Below are 13,943 nucleotides of genomic sequence, written 5' to 3'. Positions count from 1 at the left end.
CACCAAATCCACTCACAAGGCTTTGGTCGGCCCGAGGCTATAGTAGAAGACACTTGCCCAAGGTGCCACGCAGTAGGACTGAACCCGGAACAATGTGGTTGGAAAGCGAGCTACTTACCACACAGCCACTCCTGCGCCTACTTATCAAACATTTGCACAATAGCCCCCCCCCCAAAAAAAAACGAATTATCGTGTGTAGAACACAAATTCGCAAAATTGTTCCGAAAATTCTAAAGAATAATAATAAAAGTTATAAGGAATTATATGGGATGCTTAAACTAGAATTCCGCCAACGGCAATTACGGTATTATTCAAGAAGAGTGGTCCAGGTGCGCACACTCGCGCATCCGCGATAGCTAGTCGTGACTAGTCGATCCTAAACAAAGTAAATAAAACACAAAATAATATTTTTTTGTTTGAATCTTCCCCATCTTACTCTTAAAACGTCGTTTTACGTTCTTCCAGGGTGTATTTGGTGTCACAACTATTTATGCGCATAATGCGCACTCGCGCTAGGTAGTCGTAGGATCGACTAGTCACGACTAGCTTGCGCGAGTGTGCGAGTGCGCGCACCGGGACCACTCTTCTTGAATATTACCGGCAAGTACTTTAGGGTTTATGCAAAGATGGTCTTAGAAGACCAAAACATGGCTGGAATTGCCCTCTGTACTTGAAATAAGTATGTTATAACTAATGTTGCTGTTGTTTTTTTTTTTTTTTTTTCCCCTTCCTTCACACTTTAATTATATTCTTAGCTTTTCAATGATGCGCCTTCATTAAAATTTACAACGGTGAGATGAGTCTTTAGATCATTGACCAATACTTATTCCAGCTGTCCATATTCTATCCTGGAATACTTGGATGTGTTCAGATCTGGAGACAGGTGAATTCCATCAAGTTTAAATCGCTGAATATCACGATGGTGCTCATAAAACTCCATCAAAGGTCGAGGTTCTAGCGTAAAAAGCAACATTAATATATTTTCATAGATAGATATAAGGGAAAAAACTCTAGAGTTCCTATAATGGCAACACTACTGCTTATATTTTATAATCGTTAAATCTAGACGCTTTTCCGTTGAGAGGTTTCGTGGTGTAGTGGTTATCACGTCTGCTTTACACGCAGAAGGCCGCGAGTTCGAACCTCGCCGGAACCTACTTAATTTTTTTACATTTTATTAATGCAAGTAAAATAGTTTCTGAAATAAGCTATTAAAGCAGGTAAAGGAGTTGTGGTGGTTTTGTAATGTTCATGCATTTCTGACGAAGGAGAATGGAATTGTGAGAAATATCGGTTTTTTTTCTCTTTTTATTGGAAGCAACCTAATGCACAAACTATACATATATTGATTCATATCCGTAGCTATGAGATTAAGTACTGCGAGGGAGAGAAAGAGTTGATGGCCAAACAAACGTTTACATTTTAGTAGGTAGCATTCAGTTAATATCATCAACAGTTAGAAAGTGAGGGGCGAGCGAATGCTAACAAGCTAACTGATCGCTCCCATTCACATTCGAAATTGCTGGGGGGAAAAAAAATCTTTCATAAGTCTTATAACTGCAGAAATTTTGTCAGCTGGATTCATCGACGTTCTTGGCAGTTTATGGGGAAATGTATTATTTATTTATTTATTTATATTGTCATGTTGGTGATCGCCGATCACACACACACACACAGTGCATACATATAGCGAATCGTAAAAGATACAAGAAAAGGATGTGTGTGTGCTTGCTTCCCGACCACATGGTTCGGATTCAGTCTCACTGAGTGGCACCTTGGGCAAGTATTTTCTTCTGTAGCCTCGAGCCAACCAAAGTCTTGTGAGTGGATTTGGTAGACAAAAACTGAAAGAAGCCCGTCGTATATATATATACAAGGGAAGTCAAAAATTTTACACGCTTTCGCCCTGACATATCTTTATTGTCACATTGTCTTCTGCGCATGCGTCCTTGTAGTTGGTACTATTGTGGTCACGTGATCGAAATTTGAACCTGATCGTGTCATTTTTCTTTCTGGCAATGTGCACCAAAGAACAAGGAGCAGTGATACGATTTCTCTGGAAAAGGGGTTACGATCAACCGTGCATGATACAGTGCTTTGCTGACCAACAAACTGGAACCAACAGTTTGCCTCAAACGTAGAAGCCTATTGTCGAAGAAAGTTTTGTTGTTGCATGACAATGCATGCCCACACACAGCTGCCTAGACCATTGAAACCATTAACAAATTGGGTTTTGAGGTGTTGGAACATCCTGCCTACAGCTCAGATCTTGCCTTTTCCGATCACTCAAAGATGGTTTATGAGGTCATCGATTTCCTCCACATGAAGATGTGAAGGAAGTAGTGCATAAATGGTTGCATGACCAATCAAAAATATTCTTTTTGGAGACAATAGGCAAGCTTGTGGACCACTGGACCAAGTGCATTGAAAAGAAAGGAGACTATATAGAAAAACGATGTACTTGTTCATCCCCTGCTTTTGTGTAAATACATTGTAAAAACAATGTAAAAACGTATAACTTTTGACTCTCCTTCATATATACTGGGTCATCCCATAAATAATGCAGTTTTTTTTATATTTCTTTTATTTTTCAAAATTAAAATAAACAAAGTTCTTTTTAAATCTAAAATATATACTCCTTCATTTTCTACAGTGCTCTTCCATCTATCTGGTAGACCTGCAAGGCCCTTCTTCCAAAATTCACTTGTCTGTAACAAAAAATACTCCTCCAATACTGTTCTGACTTTGTCTACAGAATTCATATTTTTTCTGTCTAAATGATTTTGAAGACTGCAGAATAAATGATAATCAGATGGGGCAATGTCCGGCAGATATGGTGGGTGGGGCATTGTTTCCGATTCAGACTGCTCCAGCCTTTAGAATGTCATCCTTGCTGTATGTGGTCAAGCATTATCCTGATGGAAGAACACCTTTCGTTTTGAAACCAAAGATGGTCATTTTCAGATAGCACACAGATATCTATGAATGGTTGAATGACTAAATCCAAGCTTCTCTGCTAGTTTCTTAACAGTTATGATGGGATTTTGTTCCACCAGGGTTTGCAAGACATCCTCATCATGCTCTACAGATCTTCCAGGACAAGGCTTGTCTTCTAGTCTGTAGTTTCCGGCATGGAATTTCTGGAACCACCATTGACACTGGAAGATCTTCAAATATCTCTGTGATCTTGGCCTTGATATTGAAGGCAGAGCGATTGGTGCCTTTCTCAGTAGCACCCCGTATATAGTAACCCATATACAGCAATCCTTAGGATTACAATTAAGGGAATTAGAAGGCCAGAAATCAGCAGTGGTGAAATCATAGGAATTCCCTGACAACCACTTCTAACTCTGTCTAGAGATATGGCAAGGAGCTGAATCCTACTGCCACACATATGACTTTCCAGCAGCAACCCTTTTTAGTCAGGGTTTGACCACAGTCTCCAGTAGTTTCACATAGCTGTCTGAATTAAGCCTAAGGCCCTATTCAAAGATGTGGGCCAGCATGACATCACCCACACTAGAGGTGTGTGAGAGTGTTAAGATAATTTCTTTCTAACTCATCCAGTAATTTTTCATTGGCTAAACAGTTCCTCTTGTAGGAATTTCAAACACTGCATTATTAATCTTTTACTCTTGTACTTGTTTCAGTCATTTGACTGTGGCCATGCTGGAGCACCGCCTTCAGTCGAGCAAATCGACCCTAGGACTTATTCTTTGTAAGCCTAGTACTTATTCTATCGGTCTCTTTTGCCGAACCGCTAAGTTATGGGGACATAAACACACAAGCATCAGTTGTTAAGCAATGTTGGGGGGACAAACACAGACACACAAACATATACACACACATACATACATGTATATATATATATATATATATATATATATATATATATATATATATATATATATATATATATATATATACATATATACGACGGGCTTCTTTCAGTTTCCATCTACCAAATCCACTCACAAAGCTTTGGTCGGCCCGAGGCTATTGTAGAAGACACTTGCCCATTGTGCCACGCAGTGGGACTGAACCCAGAACCATGTGGTTGGTAAGCAAGCTACTTACCACACAGCCACAGATTTTTTTTTATTTGTTCATCATAACACTCAAAATCCAGTTTTCTTTTTTTTTAACTTATGAGCCATCTGTCTTTATTTAATTTCAGGATTTACAGTCTTCTTCATTTTTTTTTCAAGTACACAGTCTACTTCAGTGGTTCCATTTATATATATAGATATACATAAGGATGAGCATGTTAAAAGGAGTCCATAGAAAAGCTCATTTAAATACCTCGTTTGGGAACCACTGGTCTACTTCCTTCTCCACTAATTCAATTGCAATACTATAACTAACATCTTGAGAAATTGAAAAATATTTTGTGAAGGTCTGTGTCTGTCAAATTATATATTACACTCCCAAATTTTATTCTTTGAAAACGAAAGAAAAATTAGTTCAAAATACTTATAAAACTAGTCTTTTGTTATTTCTAAATTCCATTTGATAATAATGTTCAAACAAATCCATTTGTTGGCTTTCTAAATAGATTACTAATTAGCACACTATACTGAATTAATACAACACTTATCAAACAGATGGGTTTCCTTTTAGATATTATCAAAACAATTACAGTAACCTTAATCCCATTCAGTTATTAGTAAAGATACAAGTGTGTAGAGCTCATAATGTATATGAATTTACACCAAATTCAACATACAAGTATAAGGTGACTGCTGATATTTATTTACAAAAATTGCTGTTGTTTATTTATTCTTATTTTGACATCTGACATAAAAGTCATCATAAGTCAAAATGGATCTTGAATGAATTTTGCTGAGGAGGACATTTTCCTGAATTATTTCAATAGCTTTTATTTTCCAAAATATCAAGTTGATTGCAAATGGCTGCAAAATGGCCTTTTTAGTCTACTGCAAAACAGGAACAATTCTATTTGAGAGCTTTATTGCATCGCATTCCTGGAGCTACATCATTTGAAGATATAGAAACTATTAATTCAGTGGTTTGCTATATTTACAGAGAGGATACAATAAAACTGGATTTAATATATGATGACTGTGAATACTACCTGACTATGAACCTTGCAAATGTTTCAGTAACTCTGAATCAATTGCAAAAATGTTTCTGCCCCATTCTTATTTATTGCAATCTTGCAGGATCCAATTTACATTTGAAAAGAACTTTTCAGAAGATCATACAATTGCTTTAGGTTTCAACGATAGCATACAACAACATACTTTACAAACTAATTGAACTCACTTTATGTGAAAATGGTACAACACTAACCCTTTAGTATTCAGATTATGCTGTCAAACATAATGCTTATCTATTCACATTGTTTTGAATTGATCAGGTATTATCTTGAAGCTTTCAGATTTTGATATGATGTGATTGTCTATTTTTAGAATGACATTTTAGGATAGGTATAAGAGGCCAGATCTGGTCAGTTTTAATATAAAGCAGGTAGAATATTTTGACCAGATATGGGTGGTTTAAAATGCTAAAGAGTTAAGAGTTCACTAAACATGAACACTTTCAATATCAATACCAACAATCAAATCATTCTGTGACAACTTGGAAATTTTGCTCCCAATGACCAAAAGAATTTCTTTGATGAAAATGTTAGAAAACTAAATTGTGGTCAGCTGGCAGCATTCCAGGCCATTAAAGAGACAATTCAGAATTTGAAAGCTGATGCTTGCAGTGAGAGGATTCTTAACACTAAAACTTTCCTTATTGATGGCAGGGGGGGGTCAAATAAAACTTTTCTCTGCAATATCATTGTAAACAAGGAAACATTACTATAGCAACAGCATCATCTGCTATAGCCGCTTTGTTACTTGCCTTGCTGGGAGTACAACATTCCATTCTACATTCTCCTTATCCTTATGTCCAGTTAATGGTGTCATATGTAATGCATCAATACAGAATAACAAAGCAGCTTTCATCATTCAAGCTACACTTGTCTTACCATTTCCTCCTAGAGTCATTGGATAGAACAATAACAGATCTTATGAAAACAGTTGCCCCCAGGTTTGAACATGTTCCATTTGGAGGAGAGGTAATTTTTTTGGTGGAGATTTTTGACAAAACTTACCTGTCACTGAATATGGAAGCAGATCACAGATAGTGGACAGCCATACACAACAACAGATATATTTATCTTCATTTGCCATCATTTACACACAAACTTCCAAAATATGAAACATTTCATTTCTTGCCCTTTCATTTCTATTTTTTTAAAACATTTCTGCTCAATTTGTTACTTTCAATATTTCAATTTCATTTTGTTTTTATCAGAGATTAACAATAAATAATAACTTCCTAGGACAGCACATAATATCAAATAATGTACCAATATAAGGACACATTTCAAGAGACTTTTTCATTCAATTCAATATACTACATTCATTCATTTACCTTTCCGTTTCTAAAGGTACTTCTTTAAGATTCATGGAAAATTACAAGTTTTTTAAATGTAACAAGTTTGCATTTTAAAAACACTTGAACATAAATACCATCTGAACACTACAACCTCAGCTGAAAGTATTACTTACATCATAAAGTATATATTCTTCATTCATTCATCAACCTTTACTACTGTCATATTTTTTCATTTCACCCAACTTAAAGATTGCTCTACTTTTCACATCTATCCTTTCACATGGAAACAATACAAACTGCAACCATAAGTAATAGAAATTACTATTTGTATACACATCAGGGACAGTTCTGAGGGCAGAATTACAACCAACTACCATCACACAATATACTATAAAATATACTTCATTCCTTTATAATCCTTTTTCATTTTTCTGTTTCATAAATTAGTTTGCATTTCTTTAGAGTTCCATGAAAATTAACCATCAACAACTTATAAATAACTTATTGTGTCATCAATACTTTATAAAAACCAGAAGGGATTAGAGCATCAGGTACCACAAATTTCATAAAGTTGGAATGTTTTTAAGAAGAATCATTCCAGCTTTGACCACCCTGTCTTTTTAGGTTATATCAAGGATTACATTTTTCCACAACTCCTCAATTTACTGTGGTTTATGTTTCAGACAGTGGATGGCAGACGTCAGACCAGACCCTGAAGATAGTAGTCAGCAGACAGTAGCAGAACCAGCAGCTGACCAAAGTACTGTCACAACACAAAAACAACAGATGGATGGCAACCACAACATACAATGGTCAGCTAAGATCAAGAATTCTCAACAGTGACTACTATCATACCCAGTCCATGAATAATAAACTTCAAATTATCTCTCTGTTTGTCATTCATAGTAACAACAACATTTTTTCGTTTATGATAAAAATAATAATTTTGTTATCAAAGATCTAACAGATTTCAGTGTTAAAATTTCTCTTTAAATGTTAAATCTAGTATAAGGAAAGCTTTCCTTAAGTTTGGCAACAAATAGTTTCCTCCATATATAGGCCCAGGCATGGCTGTGTGGTAAGAAGTTTGCTTCCCAACCACATAGTTCTAGGTTCAGTCCCACTGTGTGGCACCCTGAGCAAGTGTCTTCTACTATAGCCTCGGGCTGACCAAAACCTTGAGAGTGGATTTGGAAGACGGAAACTGAAAGAAGCTTCTCGTATGTGTGTGTATGTCTCTGTGTCAGTGTTTGTCTCCCATCACCCCGCATGACAACTGGTGTTGGTGTGTTTACATCCCTTTAACTTAGTGGTGCAGCAAAGAGGCTGATAGAATAAATACAAAGCTTAAAGAAAAAGGTGGGGAAAATAAGTACCGGAAGTGAATTCCTTTGACTAAAGGTGATGCTCCAGCATGGCCACAGTCTAATGACTGAAACAAGTAAGAAATAAAAGGTATAAACATAGAAGGTTATTTAGTAGGGAAGCACTTACAGTTTCCTTCAGTTGCAAAGCTCACATGAAGTGTATCCTTTCAAACAAGCTTACCCCTAGCACTGAGGCCAGTTACTCATATAGAAGCAAGACCACATGTCCACTCAATGGTCACTACGCGCAGAAGCCATTGTATATGAAGCAAATGTCAGGTCCAGTGAACCAAAGCATCAGGTCTTAAATGACAGAAAGCCTGTCCAACAAACACAAGCACAATCATGCTAATTCAGAAACCCACAATATTGACCAAGTTACATGGACCTTTTCAGAAGAAAGTCACAAATTATGATAATAAATGGAGATTATTTGAAGAATGCAAGTGTTAATCCAAAAACACTTCAGCAGAAGATTCAGACATCAATACTGATAATCTTACAAGGATGATAACATAAGTGCTAAATTTGAGACTTTCATGTTTTACTTGTAGTTGAGGAAATGCTTTTTCTGGTCCTGGTCTAAGCCATTGTTAAGATGGTTACCACCATCACTCCATCTATCTAAACTGCTTTTTACTGTCAGACCAAAGATTATTCCTTCATTCTTTTCTTCTCCTGCCATTCCTTTTAATCTCTGCATTAAAAATTGTCTTCTCTTTTTGTTTCTTTCCTCCCGTTTCCCTTTCTTTCTTTCCTTCTGTCCCCTCTGCCTTTCATTATTTCTTCCCTTCTTTGTAACTTCCCTCCTTCATTTGTTTCTTTATTTGTCTTTCCTTCCTTTTTTCTGTTGAGGCTAATTTTTTTTTCATAACTTCTTATACCAGGGGAGATGACTTTTGGGGCACAATTTAAGTTATGACTCTTACACTAAAATAATTTCTTCTTATATTCCAGACTAATTTGTATTTACTTCTCTGAAATGCTTTGTAGATATACTTCATTTACTTCACACCTTTTTCGTACTGGACATTTCAGATCCAAACTGGCACATATAACAGCCATAATTCTATAGGGGCTCACACAAAGCTTATTGCTAAGTAACTTTATTCATATTGTTATAAGTATGTGCATATAATATATCTATGTGTGTGTGAGTGTGTTTCTTTACTCTTTTACTCTTTTACTTGTTTCAGTCATTTGACTGTGGCCATGCTGGAGCACCGCCTTTAGTCGAGCAAATCGACCCCAGGAATTATTCTTTGTAAGCCTAGTACTTATTCTATCTGCCTCTTTTGCCAAACCGCTAAGTTACGGTTGTGCAAGAAACCTGTTCTATTCTGTTCCCTTCTTTCAGACTTTAACCCCTTACTTCTAAGTATAAAGTTGCCTCCCCATTTACTTCAGTTTCACTCAGTTGAAGGAAATTTTAGTTTTGTTAGCTGTAACCCATAGCACTAATAACAAAAACAGAAAAGCTGCATGAAAAATAAAAACATGAACCCAAACTAAATGTGTCCAAAATGCATGAGACGACACCTGCCTCCTCATCTGAAGGCAGCTCTGGTCAAACCGTCCAACCCATGCCAGCATTGACAACGGATGTTAAATGATGATGATGACTTTTATATAATTTAGATAACTTTTATATAACTTTGTCTTGTTCATCTCCATACAATTTTGCAACCTCTATGTGTAATATCTTATTTATATGCATTTAAGGAACCTTGTGGCCAATGAAGAAATCATCATCAACATCACTATCATCACCACCACCAACACCACCACCAACACCATCATCATCATCACCATCATCATCACCATCATCATCGTCATCACCATCATCATCATTTAATGTTTATGTCCCATGCTGGCATGAATTAGATGGTTTGACAAGGATTCACTGTGTCCAAGGACTGCACTGTCCATGCTCCAGTTGTCTGCTTTAGCAGGGCTCCTTTGGCTGGATGCCCTTCCTAATGCCAACCACTTTACAGTTGTGTACTGGGTGCTGTTTATGTGGCACCAGCACTCTTGAGGTCGCCATGCTACAAAACCCTTGTGGATAGGCAGCTGCATGTTTTGGGTGAGGGGATTGATCAGTGAGAAGGGAGTGGGTACTGGTAGTAGGTAGGTTCTTGTAGAAGACTGGCATGGCCACCCACATTTAGTGGGAGAAAGGGAAAGAGAGGAAAGAGGAAATGACCAGCAGGAACTGCAAGAGATATATAATGGTGATGAGATGCCCAGGTCTCTTCACAAGGCAGAAGAGTGGAAGTGAGTGAGTGGGTTGCAAGATTGTATGGGAAGGAGAAAGAGGGGATGGAGAGGCAGACTACCAGAATAGATTGAGTTGAAGGATGGATGAGCAAGGAGTCGTGAGTCAGGAGGAGATAGAGGGATGCAGAAGAGAGTGGCAAGGAGCAGGATTAATTAAGGTGATACAGCTGTTGGGGGTGGGTAGGGATGGAGACAAAAGAGAGGGATGACATGGATGGGTAGCCTGCAGGAGCCAAAGAGGGGAAAGAAGCAGACCAATGGGTTCTTCGAGTTCATGCCAAATTTGTTTTGCAGCCCCTTGCAGGTGTCAATCGTAACTGGCAGCAGAATGGGAGAATTCCTTGTACTGTTAGCTGGAGTATGGTAACACTCCTGAGGAAGGATGCCAACAAAGGAGAAGTGCTTGGCAATTTTCAGTCCATAACTCTACTAAGCACAGAGTTTATGATTTTGGCCGAGTTGTTAGTAAAAAGGTTGGTGCATGTCATCAGTAGTCTGGTGAGGAAAGTGCAAGTATGCATAATCCTGAACAGGTCCATCCATGACAACCTCCACCTTATGTGATACATCATAGAGGAAGCTGGGATGAAACCTGACTTCGGTGGGGCTTTGATCAATTTGGATCAGTCTAAGCTTTCGATAAGGTCTACCATAATTACTGTGAAACCGTCCAGAAATCAACCAAGTTTGTACCCATTTTCAGAGGTTGGGTTGTAATACACAATGGTACCTGCTTGGTGGTCAAAGTGAAAGGCCACCCATCGGAACCATTTTGCACCTATCAGAACCATATTGGCCCATCAGGGCTGCCCACTTCTGACTCTTCTGTACATGCCTCAACACTACTCCTCTATATATTACTAAAATGGAACAGCCACCAATCCCATTTACCAACTGGCAGAGGGCTGTGAGAGCCTGATGAGGCTCTTGAGCCACTGCTGCAGTAGTTGGAACTGTTGAGGGGTATCCCATTCAAACTGGGACCCAGGAGAGCAATGTTGACATAAACAGACAACGTCAATGTGATGGTGTTGGACACCTCTGAAATGGTGATAGTAAGCACTATTGTAAAGGAACGAGTCAGTTGCAGGGACCAAAAACAACACTAACAAATCAGTAGGCTTGCAGCTGGGCACTTGGAAAGGCAAGTACATATTATTGGACAGCATTGTTGGGTGTTGGTTGACAGACCAGTTAAACTACTCAGGATGTGATTCAGTCTCAACCACCAAGTGGATAAGTACTGGTACATGGTGACAGAGTAACCAGTCTTACCTAGAAATGGACAGAGAAGAAGCTGTCCCTGAAGGGACACACAGAAGTGGAAAATATCTCCATCATATCTGTTATTATTTGTTGCAAGACTGTTGTGCTTTGACCCAGCCACCATAGGTTGGCATGTCTGTCATTTATTTTTTTAGTGGAAAGGGACACTTTCCAATGGTCAGGTGGTCAGTCTGTTACCAGCACCTTTTGCATGGCACCTTAGGCATGATGTACAAATACCCACTGAGTTTGCATCACCTGCGACAATTTCTAATTGGTAAACATGCATGCACTCTATTCATGAGGCATGCCTTTCTCCAGCTTGTCTCCTTGGCAGAGCTGCAATTCTGGGTGAAGGAAGAATGAGAGTGGGCACTTGGGGCCTAGAGTCTCATTAGGCTCTCACAGCCCTCTGCCAGTTGGGAAATGGGATTGGTGGCTGTTCCATTTTAGTAATATATAGAGGAGTAGTGTTGAGGCATCAATGAAATCAAACTGGCTAGACAATTCCAGAGGATTTTTCTGATGGGGACTACATAGATAATTTCCAGAAGTCCTTGGCCTAGCAATGGTACCTAAGGATGCTATTGACTTGTGACAAACTCTCCAGGCATGAATGATCTGTTAGATGAGGTTATCTGAGATGCACACAAAGAGACAAAACTATCCAGTATGCACTTGATCAGTGTCTAGGCATTGCTGACTTGTAGAGTTATGTTGAACAGCTGTTGTTGTGTGTAGAATGAGCCTGGCTATTGGCTGAGTCCATAGTGATGATTGCCTTGCTGATCTCTTTTAACTGGTCAAGTAAGGCAGTTTTTGTTTGTCTGGTGACCATTGTGAAAGAAGTTGTCTGGTGAATGAGAGGAAAAGGTATTAGGACAGAGGCATTCCACTTTAGTAGTGACCTCAACCTCTTCAAGTTTCACTTGAAAAGAAAAGTGAGGGTAGAGAGGGAGGTGCTATCCATGAGCAAATTTATTGAAAGGTGGGTGAAGGTGTTAAGAGGGGACAACACTGCTCTAAGTATAGGAATTGTGACTTGGAGAACAAGAATTGGAGAGGACAGTTGCACTTGGTGTTCAGCCAGATCTTGAATGGTGGGGTTCCTCAATTGTTCCAACAGGTCCTCCTGTATAAGGAGGAGCCCATCATTATCACTTTTTTTTTTTTGATCCTTACTATGTATGTTTCTTTCTTTTATTTTTACTGTGTACCATGTAAACCTTTTACCCTTTTTTAAAAAAAATATATCATTGTGTAAACCCCAACACTTTATGTCTGTTTTTGTACTGTTCCCCCTCATGTCATCCTGGTGACAAATAAAAGAAATCATGATCATCATCATCATCATCATCATCATTATTATTATATTTATTTTATTATGGCCAGTAACACGAGAGAAACATTTACATTCCTTTCGGCAGTATCTAGTTTTGTCCCTTAATACTTACATAAAGTTGATTTTAATAGTTTATGAGAAGACAAGTACCATTTATGTTACTGAGGAGTTGATTTATTCAATTCAGTACCTGCTGTTGTGGTATTTGTTGTTGTTGCTATTGTTGTTGTTGTTGTTGGTGGTGTTAGTGTCAATGTTTGTGAAGAGAGAATATCAATTCCACCATATTGGTCAGTAAACATTGGCCATCTCTTACATAATCTTCATCATAGATCTAATCCATCTTTTGTAATGGGCAACATTTGTAAAGATGGCTGCATCATGCTGACAATCATAGCCAAAAGATGTGATCCCAGCAACCACCATTTTACCATTGCTTGATGGACAATAGAGAGGGCCTCCAGAATCACCCTGTTGGGAAGAAAATAAATGAAGAATGAAATTAAGGAATAAAGGAATAGCAGATATTTAGTTTAATGCACTGTTAAAAACCTACAACACACACACACACACACACACACACACACACACACACACACACACACACACACACACACACACACACTTAAATTAACTGATTCAATTAACCTCCACAATTGCACCCACTGAGGACCTGAGAGTCTGCATTTTATGGAGGGACATCACATTGATTTATCAAGAGTTAACAGTATGGTGTGACTAATTATCAAAAAAATTAATTGGATTATTCTTTTTTTGATGTTACTCAAACATGCTCCAACAGTCTTTCATGCCAAGCATTCAAGAGAACTTGGAAGACGTGGAGTTTTATTTCCAGAAAAATGAAACACTCCCCACCCTATCAAAGTAATGCAAGGGCTTATTCTGATGAGATTTTGTTAAACAGGTGGATTGGAAAAAGAGGTTCAGTAGAATATACTCAGTGTTCACCAGACTTCACACTGCTTGCCTTTTCTTTTTTTTACAGAGATACTTAAATGTTAAAATGTATGGTACAAACAAGGTGTTTGGACTAAATTGGACAGTTTGCATAAAAGGAAAACAAAACACAATATTTGTCTTTTGCCACTGTTGTATCTGTCCTTTGACAATGGTTGTCATTCTGATAGATATTGTTATATTCTGAAGTCATCAAAAGAATGTTCTATCTGGCACTGTACTACCCCCAGTCGTATAGTGTTATTATCCTTAAAAGGTTGGATCGATATAACATCCATTCAGTATCATAGTGTAATTCC

General features: G+C 38.0%; 1 protein-coding gene, 1 long non-coding RNA gene and 1 other non-coding gene across 3 annotated transcripts in view; 2 read left to right on the top strand and 1 right to left on the bottom strand.

Annotated features, from left to right (window-relative positions):
* Positions 1–541: 541 nt before the first annotated feature.
* Positions 542–7,301, top strand: LOC149131223 (uncharacterized). Its single transcript, XR_016238158.1, has 2 exons — positions 542–679; positions 7,095–7,301. It is a non-coding gene; the product is annotated as an uncharacterized LOC149131223 (long non-coding RNA).
* On the top strand, positions 1,084–1,156 carry Trnav-uac (transfer RNA valine (anticodon UAC)). The gene has a single exon. It is a non-coding gene; the product is annotated as a tRNA-Val (tRNA).
* A 5,370-nt stretch (positions 7,302–12,671) lies between the features above and the next one.
* The window catches only part of LOC149131222 (plasma kallikrein-like), a 16,970-nt gene continuing 15,698 nt past the window's right edge, over positions 12,672–13,943 (bottom strand). Inside the window, exon 6 of the mRNA XM_089340953.1 lies at positions 12,672–13,137. Coding sequence (XP_089197079.1) covers positions 12,979–13,137 — 159 coding nt within the window. The 3' untranslated portion in view covers positions 12,672–12,978. The remainder of the gene's footprint in view (positions 13,138–13,943) is intronic.

This window comes from Octopus bimaculoides, chromosome 24, assembly GCF_046866305.1.
Source record: "Octopus bimaculoides isolate indiv1 chromosome 24, ASM4686630v1, whole genome shotgun sequence".
NCBI classification, from domain to species: Eukaryota; Metazoa; Mollusca; class Cephalopoda; order Octopoda; family Octopodidae; genus Octopus; species Octopus bimaculoides.
Note: the sequence above shows the minus strand (reverse complement) of the source record. Positions and strands in the feature narration are given on the sequence as shown.